The sequence below is a fragment of the Mustela nivalis genome (assembly GCF_964662115.1).
Source record: "Mustela nivalis genome assembly, chromosome: 11".
Lineage (NCBI taxonomy): Eukaryota > Metazoa > Chordata > Mammalia > Carnivora > Mustelidae > Mustela > Mustela nivalis.
The window spans coordinates 100514289-100531399 of NC_139030.1; the positions used below are offsets into that span (position 1 = coordinate 100514289).

Consider the following 17111-nt stretch of genomic DNA (forward strand, 5'->3'; position numbering starts at 1 on the left):
GAGAAGATTTGGGGAGATGAAAAGATGGAGGAACAGCAAATGATTCAGTTAGACATTAGGGAAAAGAGAAAGCCCAAGAGTTGTGGGGCCCAACACTTGAAGGATAGAGAATGTCTACAATGAGGACTGCCTGGGCTCCAATCCAGGCTTCATTACTTACGAGGTGAACTGATTCTGGGCATCAGATTCATCTATAAAATGAGGATACCACTACTACCTTCCTCAAAAGATTATTGAGAATTCAATTAGTATTTTAATATGCTTAAACCAGTGCAACGCAACTGCTTACTAAACAGGAATAAGTGGACTTTCTTTTCCAGTAAATCTCACCTGTGTGCCAATCCAAGACACATAGCTGCCATTTCACGTGGTTCTACACCAGGGATTAATCCATCCATTTGGGAACGGATTCCTCTCATAAGTTCATTGACGACAGGACTATGGATACAACTGAGATTCAGCTTTTCCTGTAAGAAGAACATCTGTATTAATGAAATACAAGTTTTGTACACCTAGGGGACTCAGGTCATGATCACGGGGTCCTGGGATAGAGCCCCCCATTGGGTTCCCTGCTCAGCAGGAAGTCTGCCTCTCCCTCTGTCCCTCCCCCTCACTCATGCTCTCTCTCTCTCAAAATAAACTTTTTTTTTCTGAAGATTTTATTTATTTGACAGAGAGAGAGACAGTGAGAGGGAACCTGATGCATGACTCGATCTCAGGACTCTGGGATCATGACCTGAGCTAAATGCAGATGCTTAAACGACTAAGCCACTCAGGCGCCCCCAAAATAAAGAAAATCTTTTAAAAAAGAGAAATAGGGATGCCTGCACGGCTCAGTCAGTTAAGCGTCTGCCTTCAGCTCAGGTCATGCATGATGCCAGGGTCCTAGGATGGAGTCCCACAATGGGCTCTTTGTTCAGCAGGAAGCCTGCTTCTCCCTCTGTTTGCTGCTCTCGATGGTTCTGCTCTCTGACAAATAAATAAATAAAATCTTTAAAAAAAAAAAAAAAAGAGAGAGAGAGAGACAGAGAGAGAGAAATTACAATTTTGGGGATGCCTGCTGGCTCAACCACTTAGGCATCTGCCTTCAGCAGATCTCATGATCTCAGGGTCCTGGGACAGACCCCTTGCATTGTGCTCTCTGCCCAGCAGGGAGCATGTTTCTCCTTCTCTCTGACCGCCTCTCTGTCTACTTGTGATCTCTGTGTGTCAAATAAGTAAAATCTTTCTCTCCTGCTTTTATTGTAAGAACACAGTATCTAACACATATACAAAATACGGGTTAATCAGCTATTTACGTTATTGGTAAGACTTCTGGTCAACAATAGGCTTTCAGTAGTAAATTTCTGAGGGAGTCTAAAGTTATACACAGAATATTTTTAAGATTTCATTTGGGGCACCTGAGTTGCTCAGTGGGTTAAACCTCTGCCTTTGGCTCGGGCCATGATTCCAGGGTCCCGGGATTGAGCCCTGCACTGGGCTCCCTGCTCAGCAGGGAGCATGCTTCCTCCTCTCTTTCTGCCTCTCTGCCTACTTGTGATCTCTGTCAGTCAAATGAATAAATAAAATCTTAAAAAATAAAAATTAAAGATACCTATAATCCCACCACTTAGCAATTTATCATCCTGTATTTATTATGCTAAAATTTAGTACTTTTAAAAAAAGATTTTACTATTTGACAGAGAGAGCAACAGTGAGAGAGGGAACACAAGCAGGAAGAGTAAGAAAGGGAGAAGTAGGCTTCCTGCAGAGTAGGGAGTCTGATGCAGGCTTCAATCCCAGGACCCTGATATCATGACCTATGCCAAAGGCAGATGCTTTATGACTAAGCCACCTAGGTGCCCCAAATTTAATGCTTTTTTAAAAAAAAGATCTTGGGGCACATGGGCGGCTCAGTGGGTTAAGCCTCTGCCTTCAACTCAGGTCATGGTCTCAGGGTCTTGGGATTGAGCCCCGCATCAGGCTCCCTGCTCAGCGGGGAGCCTGCTTTCCCCCTCTCTCTGCCTGACTCTCTGTCTACTTGTGGTCTGTCAAATAAATAAATAAAAATATTAAAAAAAAAATTAAAAAAAGATCTTGGGGCACCTGAGTGGCTCAGTTGGTTAAGCCACTACCTTCCACTCAGGTCATGATCCCGGACTCCCAGGATCGAGTCCCGCACCAGGCTTCCAGCTCTCCGGGGAGTCTGTTTTCCCCGCTCATGCTCTCTCACTCTCTCTCACATAAATAAAAAATCTTACAAAAAAAACAAAAACAAAAACAAACAAAAAAACCTTATTATTTATTTGTAACAGAGAGAGCAGAAGCAGGTGGAGCAACAGGCAGAGGGACAAGAAGTAGGCTCCCCGTCCCTAAAATTTAAAGTTTTTTTTTTAACAGAGAATTACAAACTGGGCACCTGGGTGGCTGTCGTCAAGTGTCTGCCTTTGGCTCAGGTCATGATCCCAGGGTCCTGGGACTGAGCCCCGCACTTAGTCTCCCTCTCCACTCATTCCCTCTGCTTGTGTTCCCTCTCTCACCGCATCTCGCTCTGTCAAAAAAATTTTTAAAAAAAATCTTAAAAAAAAAATTACACACTAAGACTTATGGGCAGTTCAAAGAATGGGGATAGACTGCACCCTCACAGAAAACTTCATTACTCACCAGAGAGAATTAGAAATAAAATTTAACTGAACTAAAAAAAAAAAAAAAAAAAAAAAAAAAATTAACTGAACTTCTTAAATTCACAACCCTGACCTAAAAAAACAGCCTCTCAAATCTCCTTAGCATTTTTCTATCTAAGAAGACCTACAACAGGGGCGCCTGGGTAGCTCAATAAGTTAAAGCCTCTGCCTTCGGCTCAGGTCATGATCTCAGGCTCTCTGCTCAGCGGGGAGCCTGCTTCTTCCTCTCTGCCTGCCTCTCTGCCTACTTGTGATCTGTCAAATAAATGAATAAAATCTTTATTAAAAAAAAAAAAGACCTACAACATAATATAAATCCTACTTAAAAAATCAGAGGTATGCTCACTGTCCCTACAGTATTTACTATAACCACTGAAGATCAAACTATCATAACCAGCTTTCAAACTGTTTTGCTTTTTCATGCTTGGGAGCCCACTTTTCCCGTCTTTCCACTTTCATCTCCAGAGACTCTACCCCCTGCGAGAAAGTTTTCTAATAAAATACATACACTAAAAAGAAATGTCATGTCCTCATTTCTGTTGAAATTTCAGAAACAGAAACGTGACTAAGCAAAAACATGGCAGGACACACACAGTGTTAACAGATCTCCAGGTGGCCAGGTTAAAGCTAATTTTTATTCTTTCTTGGGGTTATTAATTATTTTCTACAATGAACAGGCATTACTTGTATGTATCTTGTCCTGATAATCACATTGGAAATAAATTATTCTGTAGCACAGGGGAAAAAAAGATCACATATGAGAACTTACAACAAACAACTCAATTCAAAGGCTACGCTTTGTAGTTCCTATGCTGTATGGGGAGGTCTGACGAGCAGGAACAAAAAACATACTTACCTTTATGACCCCTCCTAGTTTAGCATCAGCTACAGCCAAGGGTTCATGGGCTTCTTTTACTATTTTCTTCAGAACTTTCTTCAGCTGCTTATTGATTTTGCCCTCCATCAGAGCTGTGAATGCTTTTGGGAAAAAGAAAAAACAAAAGAGTTAACTCTCAAGTTTTTTTAATGTTAAGAACTTCAAGATCTCATTTAAACTTAAAGAATAAAGGAAAATAAGCATTTCCTTTCAAAAACTCTGAATTGAACACTACTTCTAAAATGAAATGATAAATGTAGGAAACAGTGAAGGAGTTAAACATTCCAGTCTCTTCCGACCTTCCACTCTCATTTCAGCTCGAGAACCAGAAGTTAAAAGCAGATCCAGCATTCCTTATGTCACATGAAATCTAAATCTACTCTTGAATCCAGACAGAACTGGAATCATAAAATATTAGAAACAACCTATCTTGGAATGACAAATAGATTCACTCTCCAGTGTCACTGTAGATAGACTGGCCTGATGCTCTGGGAAATATACTAAAATCCTGTCAAGCCTGTGATAAAAAGGAGGGTATTCATTTGAAAGGTCCTGCTGCAGTATAAACATGCCTGAGTGGAGGCTTTGCTAATTCCAGATCCAGATACAGCATCAGGCCTCTGCTTGTAAACCTCCAGTGATGGAGAACTCACTACTCAAAGGCAGGCTATTCTATTTGGGACTGCTTTCATTTTTGGCAGGTTCTAAATCTGCAACTTTGTTAACTCTCACCCTTCCTTAGGCCTACACTTAGAATCTTCCGGACCCACATGGGTTAACATCTCTTCTGCTATCTGTCGCAATTTGGGCTGAATTTAAGTATGCCTTCTAAGAAGAAGTCAGCCCCAATTTCGAAGGCCAGGCAGTTAATCCTTTATCAGCCAGGTACCTTCTCTTTCTTCCTGATCACATCTCCATCCATTTGAGTTGTAAGTCCATTTCATCTGTTATCTGGGAAGATGAATGGTGAGGACAAAAATCATCTAGCTACGACACAGCTCTTACAGAGGTTGCCACATTCTAAGAAGCAGAGTCTCAAGCTACTTTGTTAGGTTATACCTTTGATATACCATATTGTACAACACTGACTTCTTTCTATCTGAGCTTCTATCTTTCTACTTTCTAGTAAAAGATGCCAGAAATGGTGACAAGGTAAAGGGGAAAGAAACTGAGTCTTGTACTTTACTAGCCACTTTTCGGCATCCCCTAGTAATCCTTCCACTTCATCCAAATGTAGGCTGGTACCAAAATTTTTTCTTCTTTTTTTAATTTTATTATTTGTCAGAGAGAGAGAAAGTACCAAAATTTTCTGCAGTATTTGGAAGACTTGCAACTTGAAAATTCAGACTGTGAAAATAAAGTTCTCCATACAAATGTATATCTGAACTTCTACGACCAATGTAAATTTTTTTTTTTTTTTGAAGATTTAGAGAGAATAGGAAAGCAAAAAGACTCTGCACAGATGCCAGCCAGCTCCATCTCATAACCTGAGCCAAAACCAAGAATCGTATAGTTACCAGCTGCACCACCCAGGTGCTTTAAATTCTTTAAGGAAAGGGGTGCGTGGGTGGCTCAGCTGCTGGGTATCTGCCTTCAGCTTGGGACATGATCCTGGGGTCCTGGGATCGAGCCCCACATCAGGCTCCCTGCTCGGTGGGAAGCCTGCTTCTCCCTCTCATGTACCCTTGCTTATGTTCCCTCTCTCACCATCTCTCTCTCTCTCTCTCTCTCTGTCAAATAAATAAATAAAATCTTTAAAAATAAAGTCCTTTTAAAAATTCAACCTTTTAGGGCGCCTGGGTGGCTCAGTAGGTTAAGCCGCTGCCTTCGGCTCAGGTCATGATCTCAGGGTCCTGGGGTCGAGTCCTGCATCGGGCTCTCTGCTCGGCAGGGAGCCTGCTTCCCTCTCTCTCTTTCTCTCTGCCTGCCTCTCCATCTGCTTGTGATCTCTCTCTCTGTCAAATAAATAAATAAATAAAATCTTTAAAAAAAAAAAATCAACCTTTTATTTTCATCTTTTAATAGTTTATTTATTAAAGTAATCTCCACAGCCAACTGGCACTCAAACTCATGACTCTGAGATCAAGAGTCACATGCTTTTCCAACTGAGCCAGCCAGGCACCCCAAAGACTTTTTTTTTTTTTTAAAGTACGCTCTACATCCAACAAAAGGCTTAAACTCATGACTCTGAGACCAGAAGTCTCATGCTTTATGGACTGAGCCAGATATTCTTGATATCACAACCCATCAGACTGTTTCTTAGGGTATGGGCTTTTAAATGCATACTATAATATCTATAATCACTCAGTTTGGGATCTGTTAGATCAAAATTTCTTTGTAACAGGGAGCAGGAAGGTAATTCCCAGGAAAGACTGCTCTCTTAATACGGTGATATTGGGAGTTTCTGGTAAAAATATATAGGAAAAGGCAGATTCCTGACAGAGCTCACTACTTTCATTCTTTTACCCAAAATATCTATGTGCTAGACTCCAGGAATTTGATGGTGAGTAACAGCACAGTCTCTGCTTTCACAGAAGGTAGATGGGGGGAGGGCTGGAGTTGACTTCAAATTCTCAGCTAGCATGGCATTTGGCCATTAACCTTACCTTATTTTCAGGAATATCAAGAGCTCGGGAAGAAAAGGATATATCCCTTGAGCCTCAGTTTTCCTATAAATAGTGTTTAACATCTACCCCACAGGGAACAATTTTGAAATCATGAGTATAAAACCTGACAAGTACATGATCAATACATTACCTATTAATAGCAAAAAACCTGCTTCATGTCTGGAGAGAATTTGGTCTATTTAGTAAGGACTATTTAATATACCTATTTATTTATTTATTTATTTAATCTATCTATTTAATATATAAGGTCAGAAATATCTCAAAAAAGATAAGAGATAATATGCAAAAAGGAATTCAAAAGAAGCCACTTGGGACCACTTTATGCCTCCACTTTACAACTCCAGCAGAAGTTCAAATCACAGACTTTGTGAATAATGCCCCCCAGAGTAGAAGAAGAGTAAACACAATCTCACTTGGGGTCTTAACAAATTCTACCCATAAAATTCTAGAGCTGTGATAAATAGATCTTTTAAAAAATTCTCCAGGCAGGGGTGCTTGGCTGGCTCAGTTGGAAGAGCATGTGACTCAATCTTGGGGCCATGAGTTCAAGCCCCATGATGGATGAAGAGATTATTTTAAAATATTAATAATAATAATAAGAAACCTCCAGGCAAAAATTATCATAGTTGTGCTTTAATGGTTCTATGAGGCTTTAATTATTGACTTAACCGATAAAGCAGTCCTAAAACTATTTTTATTTTTTTATATTTTATTTATTAATTTGAACTATTTTTAAAAATTAAAAAATTGGCCCCATTTTGGGGTCTTCTTTCAGCTACCCTACTGCTAATGTTGGGGGCAGCCCATTAATATTCCAGCATGTTTAATTACATTCCTAATTTTTACAAGAGAATTATACCCTTTTATTGGGGCTGATGAACAAAATTATTTGGGTCTGTGAAATTCCTAATTATATGCCATATTCTTCCTTATGGTCCTACATTTTCAAATTATACCGCCAAGCAGTTGGCTGATTTGATATATGGAACCTAAGCAAATGAAAAATCCATATATCCAGTCTTCTTGTTTTTCCTAACGTTAAAAAAAACACAGACCTTGAGAGTCATCCATTCTTATGTCCCCTTCGGATTAACTCTTCACCCTAGGTGTAGTTTTTTCCCTCCTAGGTGTAGTTTTTGCATTAAAAACCAAACCAAACCATACATACAAAAGCCTACTAGTTTTCCTAAAGCTTTTAATAATAATGTGCGTGGCTGCACTAAAAACATACTTTTAGAGAGCTGCTTTATTATTACTTCAATTGTGAACCCTAGCTATTCTCAACTTTACCCCTGGATTAAAATTATCAGAGAGCTGTGTACTTGACTACATTACCTTGGTCCCTTGCAGAACAGCTTTTACTGAATTGTGCTTCAGCATTATGCTGTTGGTTTCCACAGGGAGATCAATTTAACCACTTCTCACCTCTCATCACATGGGGGAACAAACCCTATGGTGAAAAAAGCTAACTCAATGTTGTCTCAGTGGTAGTGACGAATGTGAGTTATATCACTTAAATTCAATTCCAGAAAGAATGCATCATTGACAACATTGAATAAGGTTAACTCAGGCAACTGAAGCAAATAATCTTTTGATAAGGATAATCAACTGACAAGATTGAAAACAAAACCAAAAAAAGCTAGTCTTTCACTTTACCTGCTAATGCTTCTGCTGTATCCTGAAATTTCTCAAAATGCTTTAGCTTTACTCTAGAAGGAAAAAAAGAAAAGTTACAAGGGCATATTGATTGGGTAGAAGCCACGTATTTAGGAAAAAGGTTTTGGATTGTTTCCGAAACACGTACCAACAAAATAAACTTTCCCATCACTAGGCATCAGGGTGCAAAGTTAGGTAAATTCTTGAAACAACCAGTATCTCTAAATGTTAGGTGAATAATGTCTGGACTGCTGCAGAGGTTATAGACTTTGAAGGAAAATGATCAGCAAAGAGGTTTGATACCACATCCCAACCACAGGAAAGATGCTGAAGCTTCAACATAACCTCTGCTGCTTATAAAGCTGGACACAGATCCTTGTATCACACAGAAAAGAGACCTTAGAAAAGGTATTAAGAGTCCCTCTTAAGTCAGGAATCTCAACAACAGTGATTTGTCCATCTAGTACAAAGTCTGTTAAGAAATAGCTTATCAGGGGCACCTGGGTGGCTCAGTGGGTTAAAGCCTCTGCCTTTGGCTCATGTCATGATCCCAGGGTCCTGGGATCGAGCCCCACATCGGGCTCTCTGCTCAGCGGGGAGCCTGCTTCCTCCTCTCTCTCTGCCTGCCTCTCTGCCTACTTGGGATCTCTGTCTATCAAATAAATAAATAAAATCTTAAAAAAAAAAAAAAAAAAAGAAATAGCTTATCATTGGGGCGCCTGGGGGCTCAGTGGTCTAAGCCTCTGCCTTCAGTTTGGGTCCTGATCTCAGGGTCGTGGGACTCAACGTCTGCTCTCTGCTCGGCAGGGAGCCTGCTTCCCCGCCCCCTCTCTGCCTGCTTGTGATCTCTCTCTCTCTGTGTCAAATAAATATATAAAATCTTAAAAAAAAAAAAAAGAAAGAAAAGAAATAGCTTATCATCAAATCTGATTCCTGTTACCCTTATTTAGCCACCTTTCCCCCCATGCAGGGTATATGCAAGGTAACACCATTTTATATTAAAACAGAAATATACAATTAATTCATAATTCATTGTTGTCTCAGTGGTAGTGACGAATATTTGAGTTAGATCATTTATATTCAGTTCCAACAAGAATACATCATTGACAACAATGAATCAGGTTAACTCAGCCAAATGAAGCATACAGCTCTTGAAAAAGAAAAACTAGTCTTCTATTATACCTAAAATAGTGGTGTTTTAAGGAAGATTTTCTTACCTGCCATGAACAAAAACCCCGGGCGGGGGGGGGGGGGGGGGGTCCCTTAAATACACATTTAACAATAATACAAAGATTTTAGGAAAAGCAGTAATTTCATCTTATTCTGCCTCACTTCACCTTTCTGAAGTAGCACTTCATCTCTCTCTATGCTTGCATAAGAGCATACAGAGATAAACAAGAATCCTGCAAAAATGGGATCCCCTGATAACAATCATTCTGAAGCATGGTTTCCTCAGTACACCACTGACCTCCAAGTCAGTAAGAGATCTACAGATACATTACTATTCAATGATCTCACCACTTGGGGCCCCTAGCCAGCAGAGCATGCGACTTTTGGATCTCAGGGTCATGGGTTCCAGTCCCACACTGGGTACAGAGATTAAAACAACAGGGGTACCCGGGTGGCTCAGACAGTTAAGTATCTGGCTCTTGATTTCCATTCAAGTCATGATCTCAGGGTTGTGGGATCAGGCCCCACGCCAGGCTCTATGCTCAGTCTGCTTGCCCTTCTCCCTTCGCTCCTACCCCCCCCCCACTCACAGGCTCTCTCTCTCTAAATAAATAAAAATCTTAAAACCACCACCACCACCACCACCACTAACAAACACCAACAAAATGTTAACTGCTAAATTCTTAGTTTCAAGATGGCTTACATTTTATTTGCTTTCTCTGGAGTTTCAAATTCTTTCCACAAACTATCAACCTCTTGAAGTTTCTTCTCATTCAAAACCTGTAACAAATATTTAAATAATTTTATTCAAATGGGATCCTTAGGCATACATAACTACACACTTCAAGTGCAACTGCATATGTAAAATGAGTATGGAAGCTATTTTTCTCACTGAAGTAACAATAAAGTTTTCTTACCTACCATAAAATTTTGGTCAAATTAATACTGAGTAGCTGAATGGAATTCAGCTGAGGTCTTTGACAAAAACTTCCTATTTTGAAGGAACCACTAACCCCTTCACAAAGGGTCTCATATTCACAGAACATCAAAAGACTGCTTTTGGGGCACCTGGGTGGCTCAGTGTGTTAAAGCCTCTGCCTTCGGCTCAGGTCAAGATCTCAGGGTCCTGGGATGGAGCCTGCTTTCTCCTCTCTCTCTGCCTGCCTCTCTGCCTACTTGTGATCTCTCTCTCTCTCTGTCAAATTTATTAATTAATTAATTAAAAAAAATACTTCTTTTGCCTGCTTTCTAGAATAAGGAATAAGTTTTATTTACTGCTAATGGAGTTCTCTCTAAAACTAAGGTACCATCAATTTTAAGATACATCCTGTTCTAAGAAAACTTAAAAAACATTAAAAAGGGGGCACTTTACAAAAAAGTCATGAACTTTTAGGTATATATATTCTTTAAGGCTTTTTGACTGTCAACATTTTATTTACACATACCTTTAGAAATCATACTATACCACTTAGCATAACATGGACACCATTCTAGGTTTTAACAACCTAGAACTGCACTGTATGAATATACCATCATCTTATGCCCTTACAGATGTTTAGGGTTTTTCTAAATTTTCCGTATTCTTCTTCTGAAAACAGTTTTGTATGTATATATGTTGTACTTCTATAAGACAGATTTTACTGGAAGTGGAGTTAATTAATCACATAGGAAATGCATTACTTTACATCTGACAGATGCTACCAAACTGCTTTCAAAAGAATCTATTAATTTCACTTAAATCAAGAATTAATTATACTTATTTCCCTATACTCCAATCAATACCCAATGTAGTAAGTAAACTGCCTAAGTATTACACAGGATAGAATCAATTCTAAAATGTACTTCCCCATATTTGACATTCTTAAAATTGGGATGCCTTATAATTTGATGAAAGTAAGTTTAATTAGCAGTGCAAAATAAGAGCATATTAAATTGGGTGAAATGGGGCACTGGAGTGGCTCAGTGGGTTAAGCCTTTGCCTTTGGCTCAGGTCATGATCTCGGGTCCAGGGATCAAGCCCCGCATCAGGCTCTCTGCTCACCGGGGAGCCTGCACCCCCACCCCCCCAACTGCCTCTCTGTCTACTTTTGATCACTGCCTGCCTCGCTGCCTACTTGTAATCTCTCTGTCAAATAAATAAATAAAATCTTTAAAAAACAATTTGGTGAAATAAGATGCAAGTAGATATTATGCATGCCTTCTTAGGGGGGAAATTCCAGCTGATAAAATTAAAACCTATACTGATAGACATTTCACCAAATCTGTATTATCACAGAATATTTACACAGTAGGATTTACTGCCCAGTTATAGTCTACTACGTATTTTTGTGATAAAGCATGAATACAACACTACAAGTTGCACTTAATTTCTGTCAGGCAAGTGTGCCTGGAGGATTTTAAGGATCTGTTGTGTTGGTTAATTCAATCACACACAGCTGAATTGATGTATTTACAGAACTTGATAAGTTAGTCAAATCGATTTTAGCCCCGTATTGGGCTCCCTGCTCAGCGGGGAGCCTGCTTCTCCCTCTCCAGCTTCCCTGTACTGTGTTCCCTCTCCCTATCACTCTGTCATAAATAAATAAAATCTTAAAAAAAAAAAAATTACAAGCTGGGGCACCTGGCTAGCTCAGTCCAGAGTATGCAACTTCTGAATCAAAGCCCCATGTTGTGCACAGAGTTTACTAAAAATCTTCACACATACTAAAAGTTACAAGCCACTAACAGTTCTATTTTGCCTATCATGAGAACTTTAGAATCCAAAGACATTCGTCATGAATGCGCTGAAACATTAATTCAGTTATTTTCTGATAAAGGAAGTTCACAGAACAGTACTGATTTTTGGAAATAGTTTATTCAGAGAATCCACTAACCATATCCAAAGTTCAGGAACTGTTGAGAGGATATGTACCAAACAGAGGATATGACTCATGAATAAAATTTACATTTTTTCCTAGTTGAAAAACAAGTATATTTGTAGATAACATTTGGGTAACAATTGGCATATTCAACAGATATTATCAGCATTCTTAAAGTAACAAAGGAAATGTAATGGAAACATTCATGACTACTCAAAGGTCTCCAAAGACACTGTTATGACAAAACCTTGGCACTCCCAATTGTGCTACAACATACCTAAGAGAAATTACCAAAAGAGACAGTCTGAACAAAATATAATTAGAAATAACTGCTACATTTCCTGAAAAATATGCCTCAAATTTTAGTCATTCATTTTCACACAAAGAAATCTGAAAACATTTGTATGTAAAGTCCATATTTCAGTCCATTTTGGATTAAGATGGAATTATCTCCACTTCCAAGCAGAAATGTGTAGTTATTGACACTAAAATCTTAAGTACAGCAGCTACCGTTTGCTAGTTTTAATACTAGTCTTTATCTTGTCTATACTAGAGAGAGCAAAATGGAGTCACTCCTGTCAAGCAGTAACTTCTGCCAAGCAGTGGCACAAGCAACCAAGGGCATTGCAGCTAAGACCAAATACTGCCGAACCAGCACCGGCTGAGACCCACTCAGAAGCTATAACCAGCAGAAACAGAGGTTTGCTAATCAAGACTGAATAAATCCCTTTTGAAATGAAAGATCTGCACAGCAAACTCATCAAGACCTTTTTAATCCTCTCACATCTGACCACATCAGAGAGGTAGCTGCCATGGAACGCACTGCACAAGTGACCTCTGAACAAAATATAGATTGTCTGAGGTGCCTGGGTGGTTGGGCATCTGCCCTCAGCTCAGGTCATGATCCTGGAGTCCTGGGATCGGGTCCCACATTGGGCTCTCCGCTCAGTGGAGAGTCAGCTTCTCTGCCACTCCCCTGGCTCACCAGCGTGCACTTCTCTTTCTCTTTCAAATAAATAAATAAAAATCTTAAAAAGAAAAAAGGTCCTCCACTGCCTGAACATAAGCAACTAGTGCTATGAGGTGACCTGGACCAGACCTAGGCCTGATTTCAACTGTGCAGTCAAAGACTGCATTAACTTCCTACCTCTAATTCCCCTTATTCTGTCTTGTTTGTTGTATTTGTTGAGCTTTGCTGTGATGTGTAAGCCAAGTTATGCAGGTAGTGAAATGTCATCATGTTTGGAGTCCTGCATTATAATCATACTAACTTTGCTTTGAAACTGAATAAAGCTAACATGGGGGGGGGGTGACACTGTAGAAAGACACCTGTGTGCGCACCTTCACAGTGAACTCCTGACACATACTTATTTATAGATAAAACTAAATGTGCAGCAATTTGCTTCAAACAATGTGGGGAGGCAAAGGGGAGAGATGGCCCACAAAATGGGTCTGCTGAAACTGAGTGATGGTGTACGTGGAGGTTCTTTATCATCTACCACTTGTCTCCTTGAAATTTTTCAAAAAAAGAGTAAAACACAAACACAAATGCGTCCACAGCATGCCAGATGTTCTTAGAGTATCTTCCTCCATCCCAGACACGCATGAAATTTATAGAGGAAAGAGCACACTATATCAAAAGTGTCCTTAAGGGGCGCCTGGGTGGCTCAGTGGGTTAAAGCCTCTGCCTTCGGCTCAGGTCATGATCCTAGGGTCCTGGGATCGAGTCCCGCATCAGGCTCTCTGCTCAGCAGGGAGCTTGCTTCCTCCTCTCTCTCTGCCTGCTTCTCTGCCTACTTGTGATCTCTGTCTGTCAAATAAATAAAATCTTTAAAAAAAAAAGTGTCCTTAATTTTCACTTAACTGCTTACTTTGAGATTTCCTATGTTTTATCTAAACATTCAATGCTAAAATGCTAACTTTTTAGAGTTACTCCACAAACAAAATGGGTAAGTCCTGTTTTAGGAAACTTGAGTTGTATAGGACGACCTGGAATTGTTTCAAAAGCGAATTACTCAAAAAGGAACAGACTGATATATGCAACATGGATTAGCTTCAAAAGCAAGCTAAGTGAAAAAAGCCAGACACAAAAAAACTATTACTCTATTTACATGAAATTTTTAAAAATAACAAAATTATACAGCAAGTAGCTGCCTAAAGCTGGGTCTGACTGACCTACAAATGGTCAGGAGGTAACTTTTTTAAGAGGCAGTATTTTAAAACTGGATTGCAACTTGCACAGTTGTACAGATTTTACTAAAATGTACCAAACTGCACATTTACAATAGTGGGTTACACAGAATGTAAACTATACCCAATAAATGAAGCTGGAAAAAATACTGCTCAGTAATCTTATTAATACATAAACTCTGGTATACACATTTAAAAAATCTTCCTCCAGGTGTGAGGAAATGAACACAATACTACACCACATGGCTGTACTACACAATGGGACTACTGAAATTTAAATGAATTAAACTAAAAATTGATTTCCACAGCTCTACTAGCCAAATTTGAAGTGCTAAATAGCTATGTACATAAAATGCTAAATAAATAGCCAGTGGCAATCATTTTGGGCAGCATAGCCACAAAAGGTCTGGGTAAGTAAAACTAAAAGATGCCTCATGATACAATGGACATAAGCTGAGTTTTTACAATACCCTAAAAAATATTAACAGTTCATTTAGTATTGTCTTTGCATTCATATATAACCTTGTTAACATCCAGTAATTTTTTACAAGCAAATTAATTCTTTGTAAATCACTCTGTATATGTGCACATATGTACACTAGATCATGATATAAAATGTATTCCTATGGCCTGAGGTTAAAAGTTCTAAAATTAAAAAAAAAAAAAAAAAAAAGTTCTAAAAATTTCTGAAAGCATTCCCACTAAAGCATAAATTTTATGCAACCAAGTTTTAAACCCCAGCATTCTGATTATGGGAAACAGAGCTAATAACCTTGTACGAGAGATCTATTTTTAAGGTACAATTTATACACCATAATAGTCACCCTTCTAACGTGTACAACTTACTTCTCAGTATATTTTCAGAAAACTATGCAACCACCAATTCCAGAACATTTTCTATGTCTCCATTATTAACAATTAGTAACTGCTATTAACTGAAATATTTGGAATCGAATTATTTTACCAATGTATTCAAGCCTTTAGTTATTTCTCTATCACGTTACTTAACCCATAAACCACAATTCAATAATTTTGAACAGTAACTTGCCAATGGATACCATTAAAAACTGACAGAATACTCCAGACTTATTTTCTGGAGAATACCCTTCATTAAAAGAAATCAGTAATTCACCAAGAGACACAACTGAATCTTTTATGACCCAGGTTTAAAAACCAGACAATTATGGGGCGCCTGGGTGGCTCAGTGGATTAAGCCGCTGCCTTCAGCTCAGGTCATGATCTCAGTGTCCTGGGATCGAGCCCCGCATCGGGCTCTTTGCTCAGCGGGAGCCTGCTTCTCTCTCTCTCTCTCTGCCTGACTCTCTCTGCCTACTTGTGATTTCTCTTTCTGTCAAATAAAAATAAAATCTTTAAAAAAAAAAAAAACAGACAATTGCTAAGCCAATTCCTTCCTACCAACAGCAGCAACCAGTGGACCGACTGTGCAGTTGTGCCTCCCTGTCTTAGTGCTGGACAGTATACTTACCATCTACTTAGAGGATAAGTCATCCACACACACTAATTCAAAATATGGATATGAATATGTTGGCTAAGAAAATTTGGCAGGTGCAGAATTCTACTTAAGAATTTAGAAAAGGGGGCGCCTGGGAGGCTCAGTGGGTTATAGCCTCTGCCTTCGGCTCAGGTCACGATCCGGGGTCCTGGGATCCAGCCCCACATTGGGCCCTCTGCTTCCTCCTCTCTCTCTCTCTCTGCCTGCCTCTCTGCCTGCTTGTGATCTCTGTCTGTCAAATAAATAAATGAAATCTTAAAAAAAAAATTTAGAAAAGACTGCAAAAAGCTGGGTGAAAGTAAAATCAGACACACTCCCAGGCTCTAAAGCCTTTTACAGTCCCTTAAAATTTCTACTACTGCAATTACAGACAACCCCAATGAGAAAAAATAAGCAAAGCTAGCTTTCGGCTTTTATTAGTTTATCTCTTAAAAACAGTAAGTAATGTAACAAGTGCAAATGGAAAATATTTTCAAATGTCTGGGGGAAAAAAGCTTAAAAAAATAACATCAAAAGCTCCTCTAAATCAACATTTTGGAATGCTGATTCCATATTTTCTGCACTCATACCACATACATAGTTTTTTGATGCAAAGAACCATACTATAGACATTTTATCCAGGATTTTTACCTTAGGAGAGTTAAATGAAAATTCTGTTTTTCGTTGCTACATTTGTAGAGCTCAGGAGTGCCTGGCACATGGATAGTACTGTTTATCTCCTCCTTTAGAACATCTCAATAGCATCCTACCACATGAATGCCCCATGGTTCAATCAGTTCTGGGCTGATAGTCTTTAAGTTTCAAACTTTCCCTATTAAGACAACCATATCTCAAATTGATTACCATCGGCCCGGGATTTCTCCCTTAGGCCTGAAACTTAAAATGACGATTGCATTTCCACGTCTAAGTAATACCCCAAGTTTCACAGCCCAAACTGGACCTTTTTAGTATCTTCCCTCGGAGAAGCCCCCCTCCAAAACTTCGTTTTTTCTCTTCTCCACCATCAGGTACCCATGCAACCCCAAACCCACATTCTCCATTGATCAACCAATCCCACCAGTTCTACCTTCAAAATTTCTCCTGGTATTTGTTTCCCTCCATACCAACCTCGATCCAAGCAATTTCATCTTGTTTCGATTAATACAAAAATATTCTTGTTTCCTTTCTTGCCTCCTGTAATCTGTTCTCCATAGAGGAGAGCAACTTCATTAAAAGCCAACTTTAGATCAGCTCATTCCTCCGCTTAAAACCTTTCAAACATTCCTCAAAACCACTCAGAATAAACCCCGAACTCCATACCTTTAGCTGTGAAATTCCGTAAGCCTCCTGCCCACCCATCTCACCGGGCCAAATCCGTAACACAGAACCAGGCGCCCAAAACGGCGCGGCCACGTGTTCACCGAAACACGCGCCTCCCAGGCCCAAAGCCCTCTGCTGATTTTCAGAGAAAACGGCTCCCACGCGACCCTGGGCAGTGTCGTCCTCCCCTTCGTCCTTCCTTGTCCTCTCCTGTCCAGCACAAGCCTTGCCCCTCCAACGGTTCCACCTGCAACTTAC

General features: G+C 39.5%; 1 protein-coding gene across 2 annotated transcripts in view; it reads right to left on the reverse strand.

The window, feature by feature from the left end:
* Nucleotides 1-17111, reverse strand: part of NOP58 (NOP58 ribonucleoprotein) — a 30515-nt gene that overhangs the window by 13129 nt on the left and 275 nt on the right. The window contains exons 2-5 of one of the 2 annotated variants that reach the window (XM_082688901.1): nucleotides 9697-9773; nucleotides 7824-7876; nucleotides 3520-3641; nucleotides 331-467 (exon numbers count right to left, since the gene is read on the reverse strand). In XM_082688901.1, coding sequence (XP_082545027.1) covers nucleotides 331-467; nucleotides 3520-3641; nucleotides 7824-7876; nucleotides 9697-9773 — 389 coding nt within the window. Of the gene's footprint in view, nucleotides 1-330; nucleotides 468-3519; nucleotides 3642-7502; nucleotides 7877-9696; nucleotides 9774-17111 lie in introns of both variants that reach the window. The other variant, XM_082688902.1, reaches the window with a different exon arrangement.